General features: G+C 42.3%; 1 protein-coding gene across 3 annotated transcripts; it reads right to left on the reverse strand.

The window, feature by feature from the left end:
- Positions 1–1277: 1277 nt before the first annotated feature.
- On the reverse strand, positions 1278–14814 carry tmem51a (transmembrane protein 51a). 3 transcript variants are annotated; one of them, XM_024375472.2, is made up of 4 exons: positions 12594–12909; positions 7266–7330; positions 6489–6941; positions 1278–2978 (listed from the first exon to the last, which is right to left on the reverse strand). In XM_024375472.2, exons 3-4 carry the CDS (start codon positions 6869–6871, stop codon positions 2594–2596), a joined length of 768 nt encoding a protein of 255 aa, XP_024231240.1. In that variant the 5' UTR covers positions 6872–6941; positions 7266–7330; positions 12594–12909; the 3' UTR covers positions 1278–2593. The 3 variants fall into 3 exon arrangements, with proteins under 3 accessions (XP_024231240.1, XP_024231241.1, XP_024231239.1); XM_024375473.2 differs by lacking the exons at positions 7266–7330; positions 12594–12909 and adding an exon at positions 14722–14814; XM_024375471.2 differs by lacking the exon at positions 7266–7330 and having other exon boundaries at positions 12594–12904.

A 14814-nucleotide genomic window follows, 5' to 3' on the forward strand; every position in this document is an offset into this window, starting at 1 on the left:
TGTTTTTAATACCTCAAAAGAAGTCTAATGTGAAGGTGGATCCATGTCCAACACCACTGATTGTATAGATACAGCTGTATTCCTCAAACCCAAATGAATGGAAAAGATGAGCACATAATCTGTATGTGAATGGAAAAGATGGACACCATGGTGCTTATCTTGACGCTGACTGGTTTATGAATGGAAAAGATGAGCACAATGGGCACAATTTGTCATTCATAAACAGATAAGCATATCTGGTGCTCATTTTTATCATTCATTTGGGGTTGTGACATTATCATTGGATCTACAAAACCAATGGATTGGGATGTGTACGTTGCTTAACATAATGCTTCTTTTGAGGTTTGAAAACATCTGACAAACTTTCATTTTAGAGTGTAGTGTCCCCATAAGTACAGAACATGGTATGAAGACACAGATTCCTCACAGCCAAAACTGGTCCCACACACACACACAGCACTGCCTAGGCATGACAACTACAAATACCGTCAACAATATTGTACAAAATCAATGTATAAAACTAAAATCTACATGATGTGCATGCTATTTTACATGTGTAAACTGTACTGAACAAAAATATAAAAACGCAACAATTTCAGAGATTTTACTGAGTTACAGTTTATATAAGGAAATTAGTTCATTGAAATAAATTCATTAGGCCCTAATCTACAGATTTCACAACTGGGCAGGGGAGCAGCCATGGGTGAGCCTGGGAAGGCATAGGCCCACCCACTTGGGAGCCAGGCCCAGCCAATCATAATGAGTTTTTCCCCACAAAAAGGGATTTATTAAAGACAGAAATACTCTTCAGCAAAGATGTGGAGGTCCTGGGCTGGCGTGATTACATGTAGTCTGTGGTTGAGGCCAGTTATCTAAAACGACATTGGAGGCAGCTTATGGTAGAGAAATTAACATTTAAATTCTGGCAACAGTTCTAAAGGACATTCCTGCAGGCAGCATGACAATTGCACACTCCCTCAAAATGTAACATCTAAGGCATTGTGTTGTGTGACAAAATGGCACATTTTAGAGTGGCCTTTTATTTCGCACCCAGCACAAGGTGCACCTGTGTAATAACTATGCTGTTTAATCATCTTCTTGATATGCCACACCTGTCAGGTGGATGGATTATCTTGGCAAAGGAGAAACGCTCACTAACAGGGATGTAAACAAATTTGTTCAGAAAATGAGAGAAGTATGCTTTCTGTGCGTATGAAACATTTCTGGGATCTTTTGTTTCAGGTCATGAAACATGGCACCAACACTTTACATTTATATTTTTGTTTAGCATATTAATTCAGCAATTCAATTCTAATTAAAAAAGCCTATTCTTGTTCTGTGTGCATAGGTATGCATTTGCTAGTTTATTAAGTGTTCAGTTACACAAAAAAGGCTACTGTTGTGTACAGTTTGTGTTCCCATCTAAAAAGTAGTGAATAGTTGTTGAACAGGTTCATCAACATGACATCAGAAAATAGTATCGCATGATAAGAAAATAACATTCTTAACTTCCAAACACTTCATGGACTCGCTAATTTCCATACTCTCATAAGCATAAAACAAACAGGCTAGAGAGATAAAAGGTACTGATGTATTTTCGCTCCACTAAACAAAAATGGGGTCAAACCATGGACACCAGAAGTTCATTCTCTGAATACTCCTAATGAAAGTGCTGCCAGTCAAGGAGCTAGTGAAGAATAGTTCAAGAGTGATGAGTGAGTGAGCAATGGGTGCCATTATCCCAGCTCCCAGCTGCTCAGAGAAAGTCCCCCTTGTGTTCTCCTCTATTGAGCAAAAAAAAAGAAAAGAAAAAAAGGAAAGGAAAAGAGCTGGACTACACTACTGCCTTCAGAGCCCAACCCCATTTCACCATGGCTACAGGGCAAAGGCTTCTAACTACCCATGAGCCTCGGTCTCTCTCAATTGTCTATTGACGAGCAACACAGGCAGCAACACACAAACACTGTCTGAGTAAGGTGGCCATTGAGTCAGTCGCCAAATAGCACTTCTCCCAAAATGTGATGAGCAGCTGTCTAAGTAGCTGTACAGAATACAAAACTCAGACATGAATAATACATCTATAACACGACTAGACTGAGGATGAAGACGGAACTTGAAATAATATAGCAGACAGAGGAAAATAAAATATGGTCAACTGCATACAAAGAAGATTTGGACCAGTGTAAGTACTCGTTGTAAAGGAATAAAAAGGCATCAAAGACATGCCGAGAATTTCCCCCAATAATATTGATCCTTTGAACAAAGCTTCAATGTCCTTGTAATCATAGTCGGAAATTGGATGTGTACTCTCTGTCCAGGTGTTCCCTCTGTCCAGCAACATTAGAGTTGCCCCAAAGATCTACTCAAATGCCAGTGCCCCACGTATGGAACAGTACTCACTGCGCTTGAGTTGCAGGTCTAAAGAACAGTCCTCAGCCAGGTAGGCATGACAAGTGCCATCGAGATGATTTAACCACAGATGCATGACAAGGGCCATCTGATCACATCTATAGTAGCACTGCACAACCAATTCACGCCTAGTGGGACACAGCAGCCTCAGTAACCTGCTTTGAAACCTAGAAGGTGCCAAGTCTCAGAGCTGGGGTGCTTTGTCCTCATACATTGGTGGCGGAGTGAGCGGCTCAATAGTGATCCCTCCCGGTGGCTGAGAGTTATCCGTGTTATTCATAAAGAGCTTCTCCGATTTAATCCTCCGGATCTTAAGGGGAAGGAGCTTGAGGCCCGTTCGCCCAGTGCGGCGGTTAGGCACAGCAGAGGAGGCAGGGTTAGCGGAAGCGGGTGACGTCTGGGTGACATCTGACCCTTCCAGCTCCATCTGCACACCGTCCACCAGGTCGTCGTAGGAGGGCAGCTGGGAGGAGCTGTGGCGCAAGTTGCTCTGGCGTATGGGGTACTCGCCGCTGCCTACCACCTCCTCGTAGCTGGGCACAGTGTACCTCTGGGCTCGCTCCTCTGCCCTGTGGACATTCATACAGAAACACACAGACAGACATCAATAACTATGCGCTTTCAGAATGGACTGTGTCTTCTATATAGTTGATTCCGTGTGTACTCTAGGCTATGCCGTGTGTCCTGATAAATACAGTCCTGATGGTTTTATTGCAACAGGTGCCCTGTTTAGGTAACGGGGCTTGAACTGAAAAGTTACTTAAGGCACTGCAGAGAGATATAAAGAAACAAAAACATGGCTAACCAATGTTAATAGCAAAGGACCAGTGTGGGTGCAGGATTTTGCTCCAGCCAAAGCAAAGCCTTTCACATGATCAAACTAAACAATTAACCACAGTGAACAAACAAAATCAGTCAGTATCTGGTGTGGCCACCATTTGCATCATGCAGTGCGACATCTCCTTCACATCGAGTTGATCAGGCTGTTAATTGAGGTGTGTTGTCCCACTTCTCTTCAATGGCTGTGGGAAGTTGCAGGATGTTGGCGGGAACTGGAACACGCTATCGTACACGGCGATCCAGAGCGTCCAAAACATGCTCAATGGGTGACATGTCTGGTGAGTGAGCAGGCCATGGAAGAACTGGGACATTTTCAGCTTCCAGGAATTGTGTCCAGAATCCTTGCGACATGTGGGTAGTGCACTGGTGATGGAGGTGGATGAATGGCACGACACTATATCTCAAATTGCACGGAGATAAAAATGGGGGCACTCTGTACATCTACCCGGTACAGTTGAAACTGGGATTCATCCGTGAACAGCACACTTCTCCAGTATGCCAGTGGCCATCAAAGGTGAGCATTTGCCCACTGATGCCGAACTGCAGTCAGGGCAAGACCCTGGTGAGGACGACGAGCATGCAGATGAGCTTCCCTGAGACGGTTTCTGACAGTTTGTGCAGAAATTCTTAGGTTATGCAAACCCACAGTTTCATCAGCCGTCAGGGTGGCTGGTCTCAGACGATCCAGCAGGTGAAGAAGCCGGATGTGGAGGTCCTAGGCTGGCGTGGATAGACATGGTCTGTGGTTGTAAAGCCGGTTAGACGAACTGTCAAATTATTTAAAACGATGTTAGTAGAGAAATTAACATTAAATTATCTGGTAACAGCTCTGGTGGACATTCCTGCAGTCAGCATGCCAATTGTACACTCCCTCAAAACTTGAGACATCTGTGGCATTGTGTGATACAACTGCACATTTAGAGTGGCCTTTTATTGTCCCCAGGACAAGGTGCACCTGTATAATGTTAATGCTGTTTAATCAGCTTCTTGAAATGCCACACCTGTCAGGTGGATGGATTATCTTGGCAAATGAGAAATGCTCACTTACAGGGATGTAAACAAATTTGTGCACACAATTTGAGACAGTGCATTCGGAAAGTATTCAGACCCCTTCTGCTTTTCCACATTTTGTTACAGCCTTATTATTTTACCCACTTTTCCCTCCACGATTGATAGTTACAGTCTTGTCCCATCGCTGCAACTCCCATACGAAATCCCGTCCGGGTCTGGGTCAATTGTGCGTCGCCTCATGGGTATCCCGGCCGGCTGCGGCACAGCCCAGTATCGAAACAGGATCTGTAGTAACAACTAGCACTGCAGTGACTTAGATCGCTGCGCCACTCGGGAGGCCCCAGTTATAGCCTTATTCTAAAATGTATTAAATAACAAAAAATAATAATCCTCAATCTACACACTATACCCCATAATGAGAAAGCGAGTTGACAATTTTGCTAATTTTTTTAAATAAACACTTTGACATACAACACCAGTCCAAAGTTTGGACACACCTACTCATCCAATGATTTCTTTATTTCAATCGAAATTGAGCTCAGGTGCATCCTGTTTCCATTGATCATCCTTGAGATGTTTCTACAACTTGATTGGACTCTGTGGTAAAAACCATTTACTCTGTGGTAAATTCAATTGATTGGACAGGATTTGGAAAGGCACACACCTATAAGGTTCCACAGTTGACACTGCATGTCATGGCAAAAACCATGTCATGAGGTAGAAGGAATTGTCCGTAGAGCTCCGAGACAGGATTGTGTCGAGGCACAGATCTGGGTAAGGGTACCAAAAAATGTCTGCAGCATTTATTAAGGTCCCCAAGAACACAGTGTCCTCCATCTAGCTTAAATGGAAGACGTTTGGAACCACCAAAACTACTCCTAGACCTGGCCGCCTGGCCAAATTGAGCAATCGGGGGAGAAGGGCCTTGGTCAGAGAGGTGACCAAGAATCTGATGGTCACTGACAGAGCTTCTGAGTTCCTCTGTGGAGATGGCAGAACCTTTGAGAAGGACAACCATCTCTGCAGCACTCTACCAATCAGGCCTTTATGGTAGGGGGCCAGACAGAAGCCACTACCAAGTAAAAGTAGACTCACCTATAGACTACTCACCTATAGACTCTCAGACCATGAGAAACAAGACTATGGTCTGATGAAACCAAGATTGAACACTTTGGCCTAAATACCAAGCATCTTGTCTGGAAGAAACCTGGAACCATCCCTACGGTGACGCATGGTGGTGGCAGCATCATGCTGTGGGGATGTTTTTCAGTGGGATCGAGGGAAAGATGAAGTACAGAGAGATCCTTGATGAAAACCTGCTTCAGAGCTCTCAGAGACCTCAGACTGGGACCAAGGTTCACCTTCCACAGGACAACAACCCTAAGCACACAACCAAGACAACGCAGGAGTGGCTTCAGGACAAATCTCTGAATGTCCTTGAGTGGCCCAGCCAGAGCCCGGACTTGAACCCGATCAAACTTCTCTGGAGAGACCTAAAAGTAGCTGTGCAGCGAAGCTACCCATCCAACCTGCCAGAGCTAAGACAATCTGCAGAGAATGGGAGAAACTCCCCAAAGACCGGTGTGCCAAGCTTGCAGCGTCATACTCAAGAAGACTCGAGGCTGTAATCGCTGCTTCAACAAAGTACTGAGTGAAGGGTCTGAAGACTTATGTAAACGTGAATTGTTTTTGATATTTGCAAAAATCATTTAAACCTGTTTTTGATTTGTCATTATGGAGTTGCATGTAGATTGATGAGGAAAAAAAACAATGTAATCAATTTTAGTAAGGCTGTAACGTAAGAAAAACTGAAGGGGTCTGAATATTTTCCAAACGCACTGTAGATTTCGGGGATCTTTTATTTCAGCTCATGAAACATTGGACGAACACTTTAGATGTTATATTTATATTTTTGTTCAGTGTAGTTGAATCAACTGAACATGTGTTAGCCCTCATAGGTTAAAGGGCAATATTCACCTCCCGCACCACCACAAACATCAATACATGTCAGAATGGCAAGTTTCTATGTTTTGTAGTCAAAAATATAGAAATAAGTGTTTCTGATGACATCATCCGGAAACACTGATGGAGTCATCTGGTGTGCATCATGCGATGTTACACATCTAGGAGCAGTCAAACGGTTAGGAAAGTAAAAGGGATTGCCCACCCCTGTACTGAACCCTGAGCAAACAAACCTGCTGAGGTCATTAATTAGCTACAGTACTCACGTCTCTCCGTCGTCCTCACTGGTAGCTACGTTGCCTGCCCCCAGAGTCTGGGCCTCTAGCAGCACCTGCTGCTCCCGCTGCTTGTTCCTCATCCCCAGGCACAGGGACAGCAGGAGCATGGCCACTCCAGCCCCGACCAGTACAAAGGCCACCGATGAAGTCCTCCCCCTAGTGTCCGGTTTCGGGTTCCCTCCTCCGGTGCCACTGCTGTTGTTCCCGGCCATGTCGGAGGGCACCACACTCCATACGATCATGACAATGCCCAGGGCCACCAGTCCCACCCCCAGGGCACACAAGGCATACTGGGAACCTGAGTTTCCGGGACTGTTGTGGTGGTTGCTGGCAACAGGGCGGTTTGGGGGCACCTCAACACTGGAGAGCATTTTCCCCAAAACGTAGGCCCACCTAGTGTTCAGCTAGGTCAGCTAGCTGCTTCACACCTGGGGTCAAAGACTGAGGAGAGAAACAGTTAATTAGGGCAGAAATAAGAACACTGATACAGTAAAGAGGTTAATATATGGGGTTAACAATATTATTTCAATACAAATATAAGAGTAAATGGGGGAAATTATGGCACTCAAACTGTGATGGAATTTGGATAGAGAATCATTGTTCAAATAACTTCAATATAGTCCAATTTAAAACATGAAAAATAATCAAGCACACACTTGCCCTACACTTCACAATTACACACTTCATTATTCCCTTGCTTTTGAATAGGCTTCTCTATCAATAGATCCTACAGCTAGAGTTCAAAATGCTGGGTGGGCAATATACCTTTCCTTTGTTTAAGATGATGCGACTTCCAGCAGCTTCTGTCTCCTGTGACCATTAGCACCTACCTGCCAGAGAGCCAACACTTACACAGAGTTGGAAAACTCCCTCATGCAGACTTTATATTAATAAGGTGTGTTTTTATGGCAGGATTTAACAGCACAGTCTCCCAGGTACAGGAACATCTTGCACAATGTCAAGTTGTTCAGTGGAATTAAGGTAAGAAATGCCATTCAAAGCCATTTTACAGGAATTTTATTTGGAATGTCACTTTTCTGGAAACGGGATGAAGTCAGTATATTTAGTGGCTTTCATAAAAATAAATATTTTTTAAACACTCCAGGACTATTCAGAATGTTTATAAACACTCTTCTCATCTTTCTATCAAAGACAGTAGTACCATGTACGACAAATGCCTTTCAGAATATATTTATAGAATATAAGAGAATCTTAGATAAATTATGTATTCTAAGATATAAAATGTTTCTGTAAATGTCTGAAGAACATCCCAGAACAAGCACACAAAATGTAGTGAAATCACAATCAGAAAAGATATGACACATTATTATCCATCACTGTTATGGATGTCATAACGCTGAAAAGGGATACTGACAATGAAGAGGGAAACCAATACTAAACCATGTAACCCCCCTCCCCTATATTTGACCTTCCCATGGTATTGCCCGAATATGGGTGCTCCTGTGTGTCTATCTTTACAAGAACAAGAACGGTTACTCATAATAAAACCAGACATGCATTTTGCAACCCGAGTCACCAGATTAGAAAAGACATTTACCCTCATGACAATTACCTGTCTCAGTTCCAGTATGGTTAACTAACTGCTAAGTCCTTAATGGTTATAAATCAGCAGTTATTCATTTTACAGGCCTAACCGCCAGTGGGCGAGCGGCGTTTTGCAATTTAAGATGTGATTTGCATGTCTTCCGGGTAGCCCCCATTCAGAGGACTGCTATAAGCCCTTGGCAAGCCATTTAGCCATGAGTTCATTTGAAAGACAACAGCAAGGCATTTTTCTAAATCACAGATATGGCCTGCCACCTTTCAGGTAACCACAGCAAGCTGTTTTTGTTGTTATAAAAGGGTGGCAATTCAAATAACCACCCTTTGCCTTGATGACAGCTTTGCACACTCTTGGCATTCTCTTAACCAGCTTCACCTGGAATGCTTTTCCAACAGTCTTGAAGGAGTTCCCACATATGCTGAGCGCTTGTTAGCTGCTTTTCCATCACTGCGGTTTGACTCATCCCAAACCATCTCAATTTGGTTAAGGTCAGTGGAGGCCAGGTCATCTAATGCAGCACTCCAGCACTCTCCTTCTTGGTAAAAGTACCTCCAGGCTGTGGTGGGTCATTGTCCTGTCGGAAAACAAATGATAGTGGGACTAAGCGCAAGCCAGATGGGATGGTGGATCGCTGCAGAATGCTGTGGTAGCCATGCTGGTTAAGTGTGCCTTGAATTCTAAATACAGTGCCTTGCGAAAGTATTCGGCCCCCTTGAACTTTGCGACCTTTTGCCACATTTCAGGCTTCAAACAAAGAAATAAAACTGTATTTTTTTGTGAAGAATCAACAAGTGGGACACAATCATGAAGTGGAACGACATTTATTGGATATTTCAAACTTTTTTAACAAATCAAAAACTGAAAAATTGGGCATGCAAAATTATTCAGCCCCTTTACTTTCAGTCCAGCAAACTCTCTCCAGAAGTTCAGTGAGGATCTCTGAATGATCCAATGTTGACCTAAATGACTAATGATGATAAATACAATCCACTTGTGTGTAATCAAGTCTCCGTATAAATGCACCTGCACTGTGATAGTCTCAGAGGTCCGTTAAAAGCGCAGAGAGCATCATGAAGAACAAGGAACACACCAGGCAGGTCCGAGATACTGTTGTGAAGAAGTTTAAAGCCGGATTTGGATACAAAAAGATTTCCCAAGCTTTAAACATCCCAAGGAGCACTGTGCAAGCGATAATATTGAAATGGAAGGAGTATCAGACCACTGCAAATCTACCAAGACCTGGCCATCCCTCTAAACTTTCAGCTCATACAAGGAGAAGACTGATCAGAGATGCAGCCAAGAGGCCCATGATCACTCTGGATGAACTGCAGAGATCTACAGCTGAGGTGGGAGACTCTGTCCATAGGACAACAATCAGTCGTATATTGCACAAATCTGGCCTTTATGGAAGAGTGGCAAGAAAAAGCCATTTCTTAAAGATATCCATAAAAAGTGTTGTTTAAAGTTTGCCACAAGCCACCTGGGAAACACACCAAACATGTGGAAGAAGGTGCTCTGGTCAGATGAAACCAAAATTGAACTTTTTGGCAACAATGCAAAACGTTATGTTTGGCGTAAAAGCAACACAGCTCATCACCCTGAATACACCATCCCAACTGTCAAACATGGTGGTGGCAGCATCATGGTTTGGGCCTGCTTTTCTTCAGCAGGGACATCGAAGATGGTTAAAATTGATGGGAAGATGGATGGAGCCAAATACAGGACCATTCTGGAAGAAAACCTGATGAGTCTGCAAAAGACCTGAGACTGGGACGGAGATGTGTCTTCCAACAAGACAATGATCCAAAACATAAAGCAAAATCTACAATGGAATGGTTCAAAAATAAACATATCCAGGTGTTAGAATGGCCAAGTCAAAGTCCAGACCTGAATCCAATCGAGAATCTGTGGAAAGAACTGAAAACTGCTGTTCAAATGCTCTCCATCCAACCTCACTGAGCTCAAGCTGTTTTGCAAGGAGGAATGGGAAAAAATTTCACTCTCTCGATGTGCAAAAATGATAGAGACATACCCCAAGCGACTTACAGCTGTAATCGCAGCAAAAGGTGGCGCTACAAAGTATTAACTTAAGGGGGCTGAATAATTTTGCACGCCCAATTTTTCAGTTTTTGATTTGTTAAAAAAGTTTGAAATATCCAATAAATGTCGTTCCACTTCATGAGTGTCCCACTTGTTGTTGATTCTTCACAAAAAAAATACAGTTTTATATCTTTATGTTTGAAGCCTGAAATGTGGCAAAAGGTCGCAAAGTTCAAGGGGGCCGAATACTTTCGCAAGGCACTGTAAGTCAGAGTGTCACCAGCAAAGCCCCCCCCACACCATAATACTGCCTCCTTCACACTTTACGGTGGAAAATACACATACCCACACCGCATCTCACAAAGACACGGCGGTTGGAAACAAAAATATCAAATTTGGACTCCAGACCAAAGGACAAATGTCCACTGCTCTAAATGTCCATTGCACGTGTTTCTTGTCCCAAGCAAGTCTCTTCATCTTATTGGTGTCCTTAAGTAGTGTTTTTTTGCAGCAATTCCACCATGAAGCCCTGATTCACGCAGTCTCCTCTGAACAGTTGATGTTGAGATGTCTGTTACTTGAACTCTGTGAAGCATTTATTTGGGCTGCAATTTCTGAGGCTGGTAACTCTAATGAACTTATCCTCTGCAGCAGAGTTAACTCTGGGTCTTCCTTTCCTGTGGCGGTCCTCATGAGAACCTGTTTCATCATAGCGCTTGATGGTTTTTGCGACTGCACTTAGAGACGTTCAAAGTTCTTGACATTTTCCATAATGACTGACATACATGTCTTAAAGTAATGATGGACTGTCGTTTCTCTTTGCTGATTTTAGCTGTTCTTGCCATTATATGGACTTGATCTTTTATCAAATAGGGTCATCATCTGTAAACCACCCCTACCTTGTCACAACACAACTGATTGGCTCAAACGCATTAAGGAAAGAAATTCCACAAATTAACTTAAGGTACACCTGTTCATTGAAATGCATTCCAGGTGACTACCTAGTTGGAGAGAACCTGGTTGAGAGAATGCCTAGAGTGTGCAAAGCTGTCATCAAGTTAAAGGGTGAAGCATCTCAAATATAATTCGATTTGTTTAACACATGATTCCATATGTGCTTTTTCATAATTTTGATGTCGTCACCATTATTCTACAATGTAGAAAATAGTGCAAATAAAGAAAAACCCTTGAATGAGTAGGTGTCTCCAACCTTTTGACTGGTATTGTACTTCAGAACGATTTAGACATGATTTGCGGGAACATGAAAAGAGGGACCTTACATCAAAACCTCATCATAGTGAGGACATTAATAGTGAGATGTCCAAAGCCATTTAGTTAAATATTGTATTTCTTTGATTAAAGTAAGTTAACCAGACTTGAGCTTTTAAGAGTTAATTAATCATCCACATTACCAAACTTTGCTTTGTTGTGTCAGCAATTGGACATTGTTCTTATGGGGGGGGCTAGTTACCCCACATTACCCTATGCATGCCTTGATACCCTCAATCTGACAGATTACAAATTGCTAGGGCCAGCAAAATAATACTTTTGTGTGCCTGTCTGGACTTGCTAAGAGAGAGAGAGAAAGAGATCAAGGAACAACTGATATAAAATTACTTGTACACTAAAGAATGTGTGGTATGACCAAAACCCCACCCCATCCTGTACAACTAGGCCTAAAAGTAATTTCAAAATAACAGCTGTTATTTTTTTAGGGGCACATTTTCTTGAACAGTCAATCTATAACCTAGCCTCCTACATCTGGCTGGTTGTACACAGTTGTGTATAACCCAAACGTGCACAAAACGGTGCCACAATGACGTAAGGAAAATACTTGGAATAACGTTAAAAACCTTGTAGCAATTTCAGAATACCATTCCAGGTGCCTACTCCCAACAGCTTAAATGTTCAGAACTGTATTGACAGCCCTTTGGGAAATGTTAAATAACAGTGCAACTGTATTCGATTTGTTCTGTTTTTTACATAATTACATTTTGGCAGACATTTGAGGTTGCATTGATTTATCAACTTCTGAAGTTCTGTATCCATTACAACGTGTATGTATTTTTAAAGATGTGTTGAAGTTAGAACCGAAGTAGCCGACACATGCATGCAGTGCCCTGTTGAAGTTGCGAAGTAGACGAACGAAAGTGTGATGACATTATGAAGTATTTCAGCACAGACAGTCACATTCCAGTGCATTGATAGCCCACAAAATACATATGTTGATGAGAGGTAATGTATACTCTAGGGTAGTAATGTGTATAGACGCCACATTCTACTAAATTAGATACTTAGCCCAGCTATCACGCTGGCTAAACAGGCGTGTTCTGCAAACAAATAGATTAACCCATAACGTTCTCGCTCTAGTATGAAGACTATAGCCTACTACTACGCGAAGTATGAATCAAAGGTACTGAACTGATAAAAACAATGGTTTGTAAAAATGAAGACAAATATGATGCAATGGGTGGAAAAGACGCCCTTACCTTTGCATGCTGACGATACATTCCAAAGTGTTTTCTTTCTTCGAAGTTGATCACCCGCGATCAAGGGAATTAATGTACGTCGCCTAGCTATATCTTGGAAATATACTAATCAAGCCACATTTCTAACCAGAAACTTTCTTCGACGGACCTATAGACGACTGATGTGATCACGTCACAAAAACAATGCGCGCGGTTCAATGGGGCAAAAGGCCGTGAGCCGATTGAGAGCAACATTGGGCGGATTCGATTATGCTGAACTGCGGGACACTGGTCTATGGCCCGTGATGTGAACAAGGGAAGAGCGCTTTTCTCAATAAACAGAAATCTGCGTCACTTAGTCATGTTGTCAACAAGGCAACATGGTGCACCGTCCCCAAAAAATACAAGCTACAACCTCTTTACGATAAAATATAGACTGTTTGAATTTTCCAACATGGTTTTATTGGCAAGGCAGATAAAGCGTGTATATCAAAAGCAATCACTTTCGCATGGGAAAACACAGAATCTTACTCAAAATTACACGTGCTTAATTAAGTCTCCTTAATTTTGAGCCAATTTCGCAGTCAGACAGAGTTGGGCACCTGGTTCACGCCTGGGAGGCAGCGCGATTCAGCTTGTTTTATCTTGTTCTGTATATTAACAAAAATAATAATACACATAAATCTTGTTCTTGATACCATGTCTTCTTTTGAGGTGTTTTGACTAATGTCACGTCCATGCTAATATGGCAAAAAATTCTCTAGCTAGCTAACCAACAAAGGTAGCAATGTATTTGAGAGAAAAGTGCTCATTGTGCAAATGTATTTATGTTTTATACAGTTAATAGTTAATTTGTTGTCAACAATCTAAGCCTGTGGAATTCAAACTTTTTCAGCTAGGACAAAAAAAAAGAAAACATTTCATGACACAACCTAAAATCCTTACATTTCGATTTTTTTTTTTTTAACCCATTATTTTACCAGGTAAATTGACTGAGAATACGTTCTCATTTGTAGCAACGACCTGTGGAATAGTTACAGGGGAGAGGAGGGGGATGAATGAGCCAATTGTAAACTGGGGATTATTAGGTGACCATGATGGTTTGAGGGCCAGATTGGGAATTTAGCCAGGACACAGGGGTTAACACCCCTACTCTTACGATAAGTGCCATGGGATCTTTAATGACCTCAGAGAGTCAGAACACCCATTTAACATCCCATCCAAAAGATGGCACCCTACAGAGGGCAGTGTCCCCAATCACTGCCCTGGGGCATTGGGATATTTTTTCAGACCAGAGGAAAGAATGCCTCCTACTGGCCCTCCAACACCACTTCCAGAAGCATCTGGTCTCGCATCCAGGAACTGACCAGGACCAACCCTGCTTAGTTTCAGAAGCAAGTCAGCAGTGGTATGCAGGGTGGTATACTGCTGGCTGTACATTAACAAATAACATTCAATTCATAACATTTTCATCTCTTAGCAAAATAAAATACATTGTATTTTTCAAATAATCTTTCTAGAAAACGTGTGTGTATTGGCTCTTGCAATAATCTGCACTCTTAATGCTTTAGAGACCCGACTCCAGCTTCCTGCAACCACGCTAGGGGTCGCGGCCCCGACTTTGAATCCCGCCGATCTAAGCCAACTCCTCTGTATTGCCCCATATTTGTGCCAGCCTGGTTTCAGACAAGATGACACATGGCAAATTTAAATCGGGGACACTCAAATTAGTATATGTTACGTTTAATGTGGTTAGATAAGACAGATGGTTACTTAAGGCAGAAACGAAAGTAGGGTGGGCGTATAACATGAACATCTAGTGAAACTCATCATGTACAACTTTAGCAACTACTTACTATTTTTTAGCTACTTTTCAACTACTTAGCATGTTAGCTAACCCTTCCCCCAACCTTAAACCATTTAGCAAACGCTTCCTCTAACCTGAACTATTTTAGCTAACCCTTCACCTAACCGGAATCCTTTAACGTAACTACCACCTAGACAGAATTCGTAACATATAATACGTTTTGCAAATGTGTAACATATAGGGATCTTTTCAATCTGTATCGCTGAAGTGTTACAGATTGTGAAATAAAATTGTAAAAGTAATTTACGGTTGAGGTGACAAATGCAGTTTTTTTTTTTTTACCGTGAATGTAGTCTCCGCTAATGAAGGAACATTGCCGTTACATTTTAATCACGCTGTAACGCTGAACTTCCGCAATTTGGGGTGCATCGGTCT

The sequence above is a fragment of the Oncorhynchus tshawytscha genome, linkage group LG16 (genome assembly GCF_018296145.1).
Source record: "Oncorhynchus tshawytscha isolate Ot180627B linkage group LG16, Otsh_v2.0, whole genome shotgun sequence".
NCBI classification, from domain to species: Eukaryota; Metazoa; Chordata; class Actinopteri; order Salmoniformes; family Salmonidae; genus Oncorhynchus; species Oncorhynchus tshawytscha.

Coding starts and splice junctions, on each gene's coding strand:
- tmem51a (XM_024375473.2), bottom strand. CDS start 6,871: ATGCTCTCCAGTGTTGAGGTGCCCCCAAACCGCCCTGTTGCCAGCAAC. Junction 2,979..6,488: donor AGTGAGGACGACGGAGAGAC/GTGAGTACTGTA, acceptor GAATGTCCACAG/GGCAGAGGAGCGAGCCCAGA.